The following is a 15935-nucleotide window of genomic DNA, read 5'->3' on the forward strand; positions in this document are numbered from 1 at the left end:
TTTTTGTCGAATATTGTACATAATATTTGTATGTTTATTTTGTTGAATAATAAACAGCAATAAATATCTTTGAATCAAGATGTTTGACATTTCAGACTTTGCATTAAATCACTGCAAACGATCATCATTCTGTTCATGCTCTTTGACGGGAGCCAGCTGAGCAACAGCTGTCTGCAATTACACGTGGCAAAGGTCAGCAATTTTGTATTAAGACAATTTTTAATTTATAATATTAGTATGAGTTGTTAAAACTTGTAATGTAATTTAATAGCTATGTAAGTTTAGCTATTGAAACACAGAAATGATTTAATTTCATATAGAATTATTAAATATTCTAGCTTCAACATGTAACCACTTGGTTGAGACTATCATAATTTCAATTGATTCCGAAATTATTTACATTCATTTTCTTTATTTACAGCACAAGTAATGAATGGTCTGAAGGAAGGATGGTTCAGTGAGCTGAACTCTTTATGGCCCGGAATAAGCCTTTCGTTGGAAGTTAACGAGGTTTTACATTCTGAAAAATCTGAATACCAAGACATTTTGGTACTACAAACGTAAGGATTACGAGAAAAGTTTATAATGTATTTTTTTTTATTAAATCTACCACAGTATCTGTAAATATGTACTAATTAGTATAGGTAGATGTTTCGAATGAAAAAAAAATGTCGTTTTCTAATGCCAGGCGTTTGACAATAAAGTCATTTGACCTCTTGAACTCCAGTATTTTTCAAAGATATTATCATGGTCAGCCACTGAAGCACAGATTTTGAGGTGTTCCGAATCAGTAGACTGTCATGTAGACTGATTCATAATAAGAAAATCTTTTGTAAACAATAATCAAGTTAACAGTTGCCCTAACGTAAGAAGAACATTGATTTAGAGCCAAATTTAGCGCTTGCAGTACTGTGGAAATTTACGTTTACCGATAGATATGGGGCAGCTCCGGAATGTTGCGATACTGTACTTAAAATAATTGTTGCACTTCCCGAAAAGTCAAGTAATGTAGTTAAAAGTGGGATTAAATTTACAGATTAAATGCTAACACACAGAAACAAATCTAACATAACCTCAACAAATCTAACCTATTCTCATTAGCGTGGTAATTTGAATGCTAGGTCAAATCACAGTAATGATCAGTGGCGAAGCATGACAAAACAGACACTTTATTGTAGTCGCGCATTTCAATGTGTCTTCTGTCGCCACAGGTGAAAGGACCGTTTTGATGTGTTTCTCTTTACCACCGCCAGGAGCGCAATTTAATGTAATTAATTATTTTGTCTTGGTACGATGTCGACTTAAATGTTGATTAACTTTTACTCAATGTGTATTGTATTTTTGGTCCAGGTAATTTACTCGTCTAGAAATAAGACTTACGTGTTTTAGTAAAAGAAGAATATTTTCCTGGACCAAAAATACAAACTCGCTCATTTCACTATAATGGACTTTTCTTGCACCCCTGCAGTGAGTAAAAAGACTCGTCTTGCATGCCTCGCGGTAGAAGTAAGAACTAAGGAGCATAGTGTGAAATGTTTGCTGCCTTTGATCCTGCGACACAGTCTGAAAAGAAAAAAAGTTCTCGCACCACGTTGAAGACAGTGACAATTTTTTATAATTCTCTGTATTCAGTCCCTCATCTGGTTTATTTATTTTCGTCCCACAATTAAAATTAGTATTAAATTACGGTTTAACATTTGTATAGAAAGTCGAAAATCCACAAACAATTAGGGAAAACGCGGAAATTCTTGTTGAAGCAAGTAGAGCGATAGGGTTGGAAGTAAATCCCGAAAAGACTAAGTATATGATTATGTCTCGTGACCAGAATATTGTACGAAATGGAACTATAAAAATTGGAGATTTATCCTTCGAAGAGGTGGAAAAATTCAAATATCTTGGAGCAACAGTAACAAATCTAAATGACACTCGGGAGGAAATTAAACGCAGAATAAATATGGGAAATGCGTGTTATTATTCGGTTGAGAAGCTTTTGTCATCTAGTCTTCTGTCAAAAAGTCTGAAAGTTAAAATTTATGAAACAGTTATATTACCGGTTGTTCTGTATGGTTGTGAAACTTGGACTCTTACTTTGAGAGAGGAACAGAGATTAAGGGTGTTTGAGAATAAGGTTCTTAGAAAAATATTTGGGGCTAAGAGGGATGAAGTTACAGGAGAATGGAGAAAGTTACACAATACAGAGCTGCACGCATTGTATACTTCATGTGACATAATTAGGAACATAAAATCCAGACGTTTGAGATGGATAGGACATGTAGCACGTATGGGCGAATCCAGAAATGCATATAGAGTGTTAGTTGGGAGGCCGGTGGGAAAAAGACCTTTGGGGAGGCCGAGACGTAGATGGGAAGATAATATTAAAATGGATTTGAGGGAGGAAGGATATGATGGTAGAGACTGGATTAATCTGGCTCAGGATAGGGACCAATGGCGGGCTTATGTGAGGGCGGCAATGAACCTACGAGTTCCTTAAAAGCCAGTAAGTAAGTAGTAAGTAAGTAAGCATAGAAAGTCAATGTAGTTTGTATATCTGAGTGATAACATAACTAGAATACTTTTACAAAAATGCAACATTGTATACAAGGTTATTAAATCAAACCTTATGTACCGGTATTTATTAATGTTGAGTAATGATTCCTGATAATTACATAAATATCATTTTCTTGCAGAAAGGCGCATGGCCGAGCACTGATACTGGATGGAATTATACAGTGCACAGAGTCTGATGAGTTTGCTTACCAGGAGATGATATCTTTCTTGCCACTCTGCAGTCATCCTTCACCTAAGAAGGTTAATTTTAGTAATCTAATACATAGGAATTATTTAGTTTGAATGTGTAACTCGTAGGTAGTTGAAAGTCCATATAATAAGATTCTGTCCATAGATTAGGGCCTATTTGAAAACTTTGGATTTATTTTTTTAGCACGGTAGAGGTACAATTATTTGAGAGATATCAGATTACTGTAAAAGCTTAGAGTTGACATATTGGCTGAAAAAAAAACAACAAACGATGAAAGAGTAATGGAACGGAGAAAAATTCTCCCCGGCACCGGGATTTGAACCCGGGTTTTCAGCTCTACGTGCTGATGCTTTATCCACTAAGCCACACCGGATACCCACCCTGGCGCTGGATAGAATCGTCTCAGATTAAGCTCCAACTCTTGGGTTCCCTCTAGTGGCCGCCCTCTGCACTACGTCATAGATGTCTATGAACGTAGGACCGAAGTCCACACATGTGCTGAGGTGCACTCGTTATGAGTGACTAGTTGGCCGGGATCCGACGGAATAAGCGCCGTCTTAAATCACGAAGTGATTTACGCATATCATATATATTATTTTAATGTACCGAAGTACATATGATATTTCCATGCAGATATTCTGCGTCATCATACGATGAAAGAGTAATGGAATGGAGAAAAATTCTCTCTGGCGCCGGGATTTGAACCCGGGTTTTCAGCTCTACGTGCTGATGTTTTATCCACTAAGCCACACCGGATACAACCCATATGATGACGCAGAATATCTGCATGGAAATATCATATGTACTTCGGTACATTAAAATAATATATAAAAAACAACAAACAAATTATTGTATATATTTTTAGACATTTAAAATAAGAGCACATTCAAAACTACCACAAGATGCAGTGCCCAATACTATAGTCTCCAATATTAAGATTACTAATCTACTGTCACAGCAACTTACCTGTACTTGACTTATTTCTTGTTATTCCTATTGAAGCATAGGACATTTGTGAAATATTTCCATTGGGTTTTATTGTTAGCCAATCTCTTCACTTCACTCTAGTTCTTTTCCTCTTATATATTACTCCACAACCATTTTCTTCAGACGATCCTGCTTTCGAGCATCTTGGGGATTCCAGTCAAGCACAGATTTTTCAGTGGCTCCAGTAGATTTTTTTTTAATGTATATCTGATCCAGCACCATATCCACATGAGGAGATTCATTGTGTGTCTGAAGATGATTCTCATAGAAGAGTCGATATAATTGCCATCAATAGAAGAACCCAGAAAGCGATGGTCTTAGACCCTACGATTTGCTTTGAACGAGACACGAATCAAACACTGCAGATAAATGATGACAAGTGAGCTAAATATGTACCTTGTCTTCCATACCTCAGTGAAAAATATGGCATTTCGCTTTACAACTGGGATGTTGTAGGCTTACTATTTGGAGCGAGGGGTTGTTTACCAAAATTTACATGTAATATCCTTAAATCCTTTAAAATTCCCTTTTATGAGGTTCAGAAGATTGTAATGGAAATTCTGAAGGCCTCTCTTCAAATTTTACACTATCATCTATATGTTAACACGTAAATTTTTGTTTTAATGTACAAATCGAATCAGTATTTTGCTCGTTTCATTTCCCTTTATCTTTTATATTTTGTTAATTCCGGATCCCAGTGGTCAACCTCACTTGAGGACAGATGATTTGAAATCTTAGTAGTTTATTTAAATTTCAATTGATTGTTGATTTGTTACCTCCAATAATTCTTCAATGCATTTGTTATGACATCCAGCCAGCTTATGTTGATAATTCAATGTAGGCAGCAGTTCTTAAAGTTGATTAGTAGCATTTTGGATAACTTTTCATGTTTTCCAGCTGTAAAGGAGTACTGATTTTATGTTGATGTTAAAAAGTCATAATTTGAATAATTTCGAGGGAAAAATTGTTCCGGGGCCGGGTATCAAACCCGGGACCTTTGGTTAAACGTACCAACACTCTCCCACTGAGCTACCCGGGAACTCTACCCGACACCGATCCAATTTTTCTCTCGAAATTATTCAAATTAACTTTACAGGGAGTTATTCCTGGAAGCTTAATTTGTAAGTCATAATTTGGTTTCTCTGGAAATATTTTGGTTTTTCCACAGAAGATACAGTTGAACAAATGCCCCATTTGCTTACTTTATATGACTCTTTGTCTTCCACTGTACATTCATCTATTGTTAACAATACTTTCAAGATAAAAGAAGGAAACTGCCTGTCCGATATCTTTTCCTTGGTAGAGAACTTTTTATCACGTCACAGCTAAGAGATCAGTATGCCCCTGTGGCATCCCAACAAATCTTCCCTCATCTCATCGCAGGTGTAGCACATAGACCAGCCTCCTCTGGGCAATGACTCTGTAAATTAGTCTACACAACTGGCTTCCTATGGGTGAATGACAGTCAAGTACCCATCATTAGACAAAAGAAAAATCAAATGTGCATTGTATGCAGATAGTCTGATGAACTGGATTTCAGCACGTTATAATAACTGTAACATAAAGATTGAATGAACAAAACACTCGGCAAGCTAATCAAACTATCGTATATATACGAATACTCCAAACCGTGGAATAATCCGCGCAACTTAATTTTAAGAGAGAAAATTAAAAAAAAAAAAAAAATTGGCTGTAATTTGTGTTTCAAATAATGTTGTTGTTTTCTAATGCCAGGCATTTGACAATGAAGTCATTTGATCTCTTGCACTCCAATATTTTTCAAAGATATTATCATGGTCAGCCACTGAAGCACAGATTTTGAGGTGTTCCGAATCCATTTCTTGGTTTGAGTTGTACAATGGGCAGTTAGGGGACTGATATATTGCAATTCTATGCAGGTGTTTGGCCAAACAATCATGGCCTGGTGCCAATCTAAATGCAGCTACAGACGATTTTCGTGGTAAATCGGGAATTAACTGTGGATTACGATGCAGAGAGTTCCATTGTTTCAAATAACGCGCGCACCCCAATTCTTTACTAAATTCCGGAAAAAATATGCGTGGAGTATTCACGTATATACGGTAATATGGAAAAGTCATATTGACAAAACCACAGGAAAAACTCAAAAGAGACTTTCAGTATTAAAGAGACTGGCAAGTAGTACATTATGTTGTTCAGAAAGTACTAAATTTACATAATAGATGCAAGATAACATCCAGCAGTAGGAAGAAAGCCTGCACTCCCCACATGCCCTTTCCAACAAGTGAAAATTAAATGTGAGGAACAGCTATTGAAAACTATAACAAAAAGAATTTTGACTCATACAGAATTTAGTCCTTGAAACCATTCACACCCGTTATCAAAAAAAGAAAAAGAAAATTGATAACATACATTTGAAGATTAGTTACAGTTAAATCATGATGCAAATGTAGGTGCTGGAATCTATAGTGATCTATTTAATTGTTAACTAACATTAGAACTTTATTGAACCCATTATGATTGTGAAATAGTGGAAGGTTTTCTACTTCTCTTCACGTCTTAAACACATTCTATTCTGAAAGCTTTCCTTTTCCACTTCAACAAGTTATCTCTGTTCGGTGGCACCTTGCCAAAACCAGCCCTGAAGTCCTGCATGATGTTTTTCATGGTTTTTCCAGTATGTGGCTGCTCGTGGTCCCACATGGAAGCCACAAGTCTCTCCTCCATACTGAAAATTCTTATATTCTCCTCGCCAGCTTGCACTCTTATACTGTTTTCGCTGTAAGAAAAATCCTAATGTAAACATAAGCACGTGACTGTCATACCTGTGATTGGCTCCCAGTCGAAACACTTACATGACGCAGGAAAATATAGTTCGTATTTGGAATCCACAATCTTGTATTATTTGAAAATAAAACATTGAATTCTAGTTGTTAAATACGATGAAACATTTAACTTTACTCATATGTAAAAACGCTATGTAAAAGAAAAGCTACTTTTATATTTTGTTACGTACTATGAAAGCGGATGAATACCAACAGTAATACCGAGGTAGTCTGTTCTTGTAACAAGCTGGCGTCACTTGAGCTCGTAGTTGTTCACGTAAGCACGTGGTACTGAAGGATGGCTTTTCCATCCTCAACTGTCCATTATGAAGACATAAGACTAAAAAATAATTTAATTGCAGTAATTATAAAATAAATATTTCCTAAGTAAACGAATTCATAGTAGTGAGGTTAGACCTACTTGACGAGTAACGGGAAGTGTTTAACATGAAACAGAATGTACAACAGTGGGCAGGAACACGTACTGAGAATCTATGGTGCCAAACAGTGGCCAATGAAGCCTCACTTCAGTCACGTGCTATTGTTTACATTAGGACTTTTCTTACAGCGAAAAGATTATAGAATGGCTGGTAATTTCCGTGTGTTATGGTTTTCCTCAGGTCTGCCAGATGCCTCCTGCCATGACCACACCTGAAAATATGTCTACCATATGTCATACAAGTATCACCATCACATTTTTCATGCATACATCTGTTTTTCAGAAAAAATTACAAGTGTACCTGGAATTTTTCGCCCATTTTGTGCTATTAAAAGTGAAATAATTTTAACAAGATAGTAATTTGATTCATATTAATTATAGTTGTGTAAGTTTGCGAAATTGAAAGTGATCACAATAAGAGGTAAAAGATGATCTGTTTGTTCAGGTTCTGATAGTGGGTGGTGGAGATGGTGGAGTGGCAAGAGAAGTAGCCAAACATCCTGATGTGGAGAGTATCGTGCAAGTGGAAATTGACTCCCATGTCCTTGAAGTATCCAAGAAATATTTGCCATTCATGGGAGTGGGCCTGAATAATCCCAAACTTACACTTCATGTTGGTGATGGTTTCCGTTTCATGGCACAACATCGACAAGAGTTTGATGTCATTATCACTGACTCATCAGATCCTGTAGGTATGTATTACTAACTCAAGCATTATTTTAGTTGGGCATGAGACTGTTGCCAGATACAGGCGGGGAGGGGAAAAGAGAAAACCTTTCACAGGAAATTAACATTTAAACATTGACATCCACTCCAAGAGTAATAGTTGTCATCTTCCAGCTAACTATGAGGCCAAATGGTCCATTAGGCCCGTAACACACTTGAAGAGTTTTCGCTAGCGAGAAATGTATTGCAAGAAAGAGGCGAAGAGCCTTCCTCCACACACTTGGCGAGTTCTCGCTGTCACAGATCACACCTTGCTATGATCATCTATGCACTGCCTTCATGCAGAAGGCATTTTTCTGATTATAGTAATCACTCGTTGGGGGAAATATTATAGGTTATGTATTTACGTATATTGTCGTACTTAAATATATAACCTGTAAGTATATTGTCATACTTTACAAATTACGTACGAACACTATGTTGAATCTGAGTATTCAGATGATTAGGAAATGGAGTTACATGAACATATTTCGTTCATGAAAAGAAGAAGTAGGCCTAAAATTAAAGCCAGAAATATCTGAAAATCACATTGTATCTTACGAAAATAAGGGCGAGTTTTGGACACTGGTTTCGATTTCATTGATGATACGTTTAGGTGTTATTTCAGGTTCAGTGGATCACAGTTTTTTTTTTTTCCATTCATGATATGATAGAGAATTCTTTGCTATATTCTGATTAAAATTACGTAAACTGTTAAGACATAATATAGATACATTATTTCAAATGTTTAATCAATACTAGTAAATCTCGTCAAAATAAAATATAGCCCTATTTATTTTCAGATAATCTGATATTTGTCTCCAGATTTCTTCTTAAGTTTCGTATTTTTATAGTTTTCATCCCATGTATCATATAACTAGGCCTACGGGTGACATAGTATAAGTTCGATAAGTTTCTGACTGCAATTATCAGCCATCTTTCCTCATTTTCAAATAAAAACAATACAATTCATCGCCACCTGTGATATCTTTTTCTACATTCAATCGTCATAAAGAGTATAAATGTCAAACATCTTTGATAAATGTGTCAAGAAAATTCGCTGAGCTACGGATTCCAGCGAGAAACTCGCCTCGAGTGAGAATCTCTTCTAGTGTGTGGACGTCCATTTGAATCCATGTTATCAATTTTTTAATTTTCTTGCAACACATTTCTCGCTAGCGAAAACTTTTCAAGTGTGTTACAGGCCTTATGGTCTTATACCATCTATAAACTAGATGCCCAACACAGCTCTTTCCTGTAGAATGACCTTAGGGATTCTTTCTCTATCCATTCTCTCTGTGTGGTCTCTCTAGTTTACCCTTAATTTCCCAATGCATTCTAGAATCAGTTTCATTTTTGTATTCTTTCAAGATCTCATTCCTCTTGACATTCCATCTCGTATAGTCAATATTATGTCTCATAAACCTCATCTCCAAAAGCAGTAGTCCTACTTGTCACTAATGTATCCCTTCGTCAAACCCTATCTGACCTTAACACTAACAGTGCGTCTAATTGATACTAATTATCTCTCATCAAACCCTATCTAACCTTGTAACAAAGAGTGGCGCTATCTCTCAGAAATATTAAGAACGACAGAGAAGAGAGAAAAACAAATTTCTGTGGCAACGATGCCACAAGTAAACATCATGCCCATTTTGGCAACATCGTGTACTTAATTGAAACTGCCTCTCATCATAATGGCACAGTTGAAAGCTGTTGTACCTAATTAGCATAACACCATATCATATATATTATTTTAATGTACCGAAGTACTTACGATGTTTCCATGCAGATATTCTGCGTCATCATACGATGAAAGAGTAATGGAACGGAGAAAAATTCCCTCCAGCACCAGGATTTGAACCCGGGTTTTCAGCTCTACGTGCTGATGCTATATCCACTAAGCCACACCGTATACCCATCCCGGTGTCGGACAGAATCGTCTCAGTTTAAGTTCCAACTCTTGGGTTCCCTCTAGTGGCCGCCCTCTGCACTACGTCATAGATGTCTATGAACGTAGGACTGAAGTCCACACATGTGCTGAGGTGCACTTGTTATGAGTGACTAGTTGGCCGGGATCCGACTGTCTTAAATCACGAAGTGATTTACGCATATCATATATATTATATTAATGTACCGAAGTACATATGATATTTCCATGCAGATATTCTGCGTCATCATACGATGAAAGAGTAATGGAACGGAGAAAAATTCTCTCCGGCACCGGGATTTGAACCTGGGTTTTCAGCTCTACGTGATGATGCTTTATCCACTAAGCCACACCGGACTTCAGTCCTACGTTCATAGACATCTATGACGTAGTGCAGAGGGCGGCCACTAGTGGGAACCCAGGAGTTGGAACTTAAACTGAGACGATTCTGTCCGACACCGGGATGGGTATCCGGTGTGACTTAGTGGATAAAGCATCAGCACATAGAGCTGAAAACCCAGGTTCAAAAACCGGTGCCGGAGAGAATTTTTCTCCGTTCCATTACTCTTTCATCGTACCATACCATAGGTTATTAAATTCCGCCATGAAAAGTGATTTTGATATGTGTCAGATAGTTTCTAAACTTGCCAGGGAATTAATTCGGTCTATTTAATTCTTCATTCAGTAGAAAGTAGTCTATTTATGTCCAATGTCTGCTAGAATTTAGAAAGTGTTGTTGAAGTTCATGGATTGAGTCAAGGTCCGCCCTTCCTTTCTATGTCTCTGACTCTCTCTGTATCTTTTTTCTCTAGCATCTGTTCTTTTCTTCGCGTCAATTGCCTTCAGATATGATGGAAACAACAGTCTCTGGAATTGGACAAAATAAGGAATACAGGCAGTTAAAAACAAATAACTAAATAAATACATATGCTATGGGCAATTCACTTTGGACCTGTTCTTCACATTCTAGGACCAGCGGTGTGTTTATTCGAGCAGAGTTATTTCGAGCTGATGCGTGATGCTCTAAAGCCTGGTGGAATTATATGCTCTCAAGCTGGGACTGTTTGGGCCAATCTCGACATTGTGGCCCAGACATTTCAGCACTGTTACCACACGTTCAGGAAAACATCATTTGCGTGTGCATCTGTACCTACATATCCCACTGGACAAATAGGTTTTGTACTTGGAAGTCTTAGCCCTGTAAGTAGCATTGATAATACAGGTAGATTTTTAGTTCATAATGCTTCTACCAGAATAAGGACCGAAAAAAATTGATGCATTCACAATAAAAGTGTAGCTAACTGTATTACTGTAGCTGTGCTATCATAGCTATTTGTATTACTTTTTACACTAGAATTTTTTTAACTTGAGTATAGATCTCGCAGGGTTGTCACACACAAAGAAAATAACAGCTTGTTCATAGATCTGTGCTGTGGGAGACATCACAAGCTTTGCCTACATTGCATTTTTGGGTTTTATCTCATGCTGCAGCATATCAATGTGGCACAGTAATTTAGATATGTCCACGAATCATCTCATAAAAACAATTAAGAGGGCGGCAAAACATCCTCCCTAATTTAAAGTTTAAAATTAAAACAGATGGATCAAAATAAGGAAACTGTATTAATATGAATGGTATCTAAACAGTGGGAAATTTAGGTTTACATGCGTTGCCATAGCGATATCAAATGACTTGCGCAAAACAACAAGAATTGAATAGAAAACTTTATTAATATGAATGGTATCTTAACGGTGGGGAATTTTTCATTTTTTGAATAACGTGTCTCTCAAGTGGTGTCCTTCACTATCAATGCATTGTTGAATGCGAATTCGGAAATTCTTCATCACTCTAACTAGCATTTATTAAGGAATAAGACCAATTTCTTCTTGTATTGCATTTCTTAGGTCTGGCAAAGACCTCGGCCAATGTTTGAACACCTCAGCCTTAAGTTTTCCCCTTAGAAAAAAATCACAGGTTGCGAGGTCTGGTGATCGTGCTGGCCAGGGGCGTCGCCACGTGAAGAAATTAAGCGTCCAGGAAACATCTGTCTCAGAACTTGGAGAGAAATCTGAGCTGTGTGAGAGGTGGCTCCGTCCTGCTGAAACCATACCTGGTCAATCTGCAGCGCATTGAGTCTTGGTGCCAAAAAATTGTTGATCATAAAAGAGTACCGCTGAGTGTTCACTGTCACAGTAGCACCATCCTCTTCAAAAAAGTAAGGACCAAGTATCCCGACTCTTGCAACCGCACACCATACAGTAACACGGTCGTTATGTAGAGGTTTTTCATGAAGTTCACGAGGGTTCTGTCCATTCCAATATCGGAAATTTTGATGATTCACGTATGTAAATCTAAATTTCCCGCTGTTTAGATACCATTCATATTAATACAGTTTCCTTATTTTGATCCATATGTTTTTTATTTAAATTTTAAATTAGGGAAGATGTTTTGCCGCACCCTTCATTTTTAATCTGCCTGTAGGATACATGTTTAGCTATCTGTTTCTGTACGTAGCTGTGGACTTTGCAGTAGAATTGTTGAAACTTGAGTATAGGCCTCGCACTACATTATCTCTAGTGCTTATACTAGGACAGCAGTTGAAATAACCAGCATTAACCCTTTGCAGCACAAATGTAATTGTTTGTTTTTCATATCATGGATCATACAAAGCTTCGATCAGCTTCGATCAATTTTTTTTTTTTCAAAATTTTAACTTTGCACACAATTTCAAAACACAGATGGCACCTCTATGTATCCTCAAAAGGTGGTCCCATGGTGGAACATCTGTGCTATAATTGTAGGGAAAGAAAGAAAACTGTGGTTCTTCTGAACAACCACTACTGTCCACATTTCACGAGATGATCCGAGCAAGGAATGCAAGGTTTTCCCCCACTCTCACAACAAAACATTGAGACAGAACCGGGTTTGTGTGCTCTAAACTTTCGCTATCAACTACAGTGAAAACATTGTCCCTCAGTAAAACATTAACTTTGTATCCGGATTATTAATTCATACAGGCTACATATTATACATTTAATATCTATAATTAAGTTAATTACGGAAAGCATTTATTCAGTGACAGTGTTATACTACACCAGTCAATGTAAATATTATATTTTTGGTTTACTATATAGTAATTACTACTACTATTACTGCTGCTGCTTTAATTTATTAATTTAATTATTTAATTTATTAAGATTTTTTTAAATATATAGAAATTAAAATTTTTACGAGTATAATGCTGCATGTTATTTAAATAAAATATTAAAGCTTCCTGTATACTTTTGAGCTAACTAAAGCTTTAAATTTGTTCCCCTCTCGAAGTCACGCCTGTGGTTAACTGAAGTTATTGTAAGTTTCAGTAATTTAATGTTGGCATTATGAGAATATTATTAAGTCAGTGTAAATGAAATTAGTATTAAATTACAAAAAATAAATAAATACCTGCGTATTTAGCAGCCCTTTCTGTAGCATTCATCAAAGGACACAATAATCTCTTCTGCCTTGCTTCTTCATCACACATCTTTATTACATTCGCTATACTTTGTTGTGCTTCACTATGTATAGTTTTTCCATTTTTACACTTTGTAAACATTATGATAACTGATATGTGACACTATTGAAATCAAACACAAGTCTACTTCGCTTTAAAACTACTTAACTAAATATTTCACTGACTAAACAAATTCGTAACTCATTGTCTAACTAAATTACTAATTTAAGATAATTGCCTAATTAAAGCGTAATGCAGCCAATCTGGCACGATCTTTAAGTTAACTTAAGAAATTAAAATCTGACTTAAGAATGTTTTAATATAAACTACACTTCTTATCCACAGTATTCACAACACCAACATCATACAATAAAATCTCAACAGTAACTAAAATGCTTGCATAGTTTGCAAAACCAACGTTTTCAGGTCGAGTGTCACTGAACTTTGTCCCAGCCAGTCAATGGCACCACAATCATCTACCTGCTCTTTCAGACACGCTAAGTTATTGTACATTTCCTTACCCTCGTCTCTTGCCCGCAAGGACCATTCCCCCTCGCAGAGATCATCTCGTGAAGTGTGGACAGTATGTTGCAAAGGCTTAAGAAATTTGACGCAACTTTTTATGAAGAGAGTATATTAAAAACTTGTTCTTGATGTTCCAGGAAACTAATTTCAAGGAACCACTACGGATATTCACGGAAACTGAATTAGATTCACTTAAAATGCGCTACTATTCAGCTGATGTGCACAGGGCCTCGTTTGCCTTGCCGCGGTTTGCCAAGAAAGCTCTAGATGAAATTGTCAGCAATACATCAGACGAGATCAACACGAGTGATCGTTAAATGACAGTATTAGTATTGAAAAGAACTATTTCCATCCTGCCGATAATGTTTCTACAAGTTACAGAGTACTAGGCTGATGTGAAGTATCTTCTGACTCACTGGAATCTTATCCTCTGACAATGTACCATGTATAGCTATTCTATATTATGCATAATGAATATGTCATTTTGTAATTTGTTGACTATTAGGGAATTACAATTGAAAACTCTTGTTGCCTAACTGAAATAGCTTTTAATGTTTGGGAAATTTATTATATGTTACAGAGTGTTTTATCTTAGAAACAACTTTTACAAACAGTGTGTAGAGTTAAATTTGAAAATTAGCTTATTACCTTGATGACCTTCTAACAAATCGTTAGAAAATATGAGACAGACTACTTCAATTTTTATAGCAAAGCAAACAATACAAATTTTGAGAAAAATAACTATGTTCACACTTATGTACAGTACCAAAAAAAAAAGTAATGGGCTGACTCTTGGAGGTCGTTTCATAGCGCGATTCACACAATGTTTGTAAGAAGATTAACATGCCGCTCAAAAGCATGGCATTTTGTCTCAACTCAGTAGCTTGGCCATCTGTCTATCATGTGGAAGGGAACAGGTTCGAGCATCATCCCAGTGAGAGTCCCCTCCCCCCTCCAGAATAACGTTAAAATGGAGTTTTACAGTTTTTGGACTGATGTTTTAGTTTGTTCAACAAAAAGTGAAATATTTATTGCCTAACTCCTATGAGTTATTTTTATTAAGCTTGACCTTGAAGTAATATCACAAGGATTAGCAGTAATCTTCAACAAAAAGTGAAATATTTATTGCCTAACTCCTATGAGTTATTTTTATTAAGCTTGACCTTGAAGTAATATCACAAGGATTAGCAGTAATCTTCAACAAAAAGTGAAATATTTATTGCCTAACTCCTATGAGTTATTTTTATTAAGTTTGACCTTGAAGTAATATCACAAGGATTAGCAGTAATCTTCAACAAAAAGTGAAATATTTATTGCCTAACTCCTATGAGTTATTTTTATTAAGCTTGACCTTGAAGTAATATCACAAGGATTAGCAGTAATCTTCAACAAAAAGTGAAATATTTATTGCCTAACTCCTATGAGTTATTTTTATTAACCTTGACCTTAAAGTAATATCACAAGGGTTAGCAGTAGAAAATTCAGTTGGATCTTTTCGCCACTTTCGGGTATATATTTATTTTCAGGTTTAGGGGTGCAGAAATAGAAATATAAAAATTGGAAATTTATCCTTTGAAAAGGTGGAAAAAATTAAGTACTTTGCACTAGCAGTAACAAACATAAATGACACTCGAGAGGAAATTAAACGCAGGATAAATATGGGAAATGCGTGTTATTATTCGGTTGAGAAACTTTTATCATCAAGTCTGCTCTCGAAAAATCTGAAAGTTAGAATTTACAAAACAGTTATATTACTGGGTGTTCTGTATGGTTGTGAAACTTGGACTCTCACTTTGAGAGAGGAACAGAAGTTAAGGGTGTTCGAGAATAAGGTGCTTAGGTAAATATTTGGGGCTAAGAGGAATGAAGTTACAGGAGAATGAAGAAAGTTACATAATGCAGAACTGCATGCATTGTATTCTTCACCTAACATAATTAGGAACATTAAATTCAGACATTTGAGATGGGCAAGGCATGTAGCACATATTGTATGGGTGAATTTGAAAATGCACATAGGATGTTAGTTGGGAGATCTGAGGGGAAAAGACCTTTAGGGAGGCCGAGACATAGATGGGAGGATAATATTAAAATGGATTTGAGGGAAGTGGGATATGATGCTAGGGATTGGATTAATCTTGCTCAGTATAAGGACCGATGGCAGGCTTCTGTGAGGGCGACAATATACCTCTGGGGTCTTTAAAAGCCATTTGTAAGTAAGTAAGTAAAGAATATTAGTGAAAATTTATATAGAATGTTTAAAAAAAATAGACTGAAAGTATTCCAACTCTTAGGG

The 15935-nt window shown here is 36.3% G+C and overlaps 1 protein-coding gene across 1 annotated transcript; it reads left to right on the plus strand.

Moving 5' to 3' along the window:
- Positions 1–102: 102 nt before the first annotated feature.
- Positions 103–14675, plus strand: SpdS (Spermidine Synthase). The gene is made up of 6 exons (XM_069822378.1): positions 103–192; positions 422–560; positions 2688–2808; positions 7434–7680; positions 10594–10823; positions 13780–14675. Exons 2-6 carry the CDS (start codon positions 430–432, stop codon positions 13957–13959), a joined length of 909 nt encoding a protein of 302 aa, XP_069678479.1. The 5' UTR covers positions 103–192; positions 422–429; the 3' UTR covers positions 13960–14675.
- The last annotated feature ends 1260 nt before the right edge of the window (positions 14676–15935 follow it).

This window comes from Periplaneta americana, chromosome 3 (genome assembly GCF_040183065.1).
Source record: "Periplaneta americana isolate PAMFEO1 chromosome 3, P.americana_PAMFEO1_priV1, whole genome shotgun sequence".
Lineage (NCBI taxonomy): Eukaryota > Metazoa > Arthropoda > Insecta > Blattodea > Blattidae > Periplaneta > Periplaneta americana.

What these genes read in the sequence shown, in the direction of transcription:
- SpdS (XM_069822378.1), top strand. Translation starts at nt 430, where the DNA reads ATGAATGGTCTGAAGGAAGGATGGTTCAGTGAGCTGAACTCTTTATGG. An exon ending in GTCATCCTTCACCTAAGAAG is followed by an intron (nt 2,809 to 7,433) that starts GTTAATTTTAGT and finishes CTGTTTGTTCAG; the next exon opens with GTTCTGATAGTGGGTGGTGG. An exon ending in TGACTCATCAGATCCTGTAG is followed by an intron (nt 7,681 to 10,593) that starts GTATGTATTACT and finishes TTCACATTCTAG; the next exon opens with GACCAGCGGTGTGTTTATTC.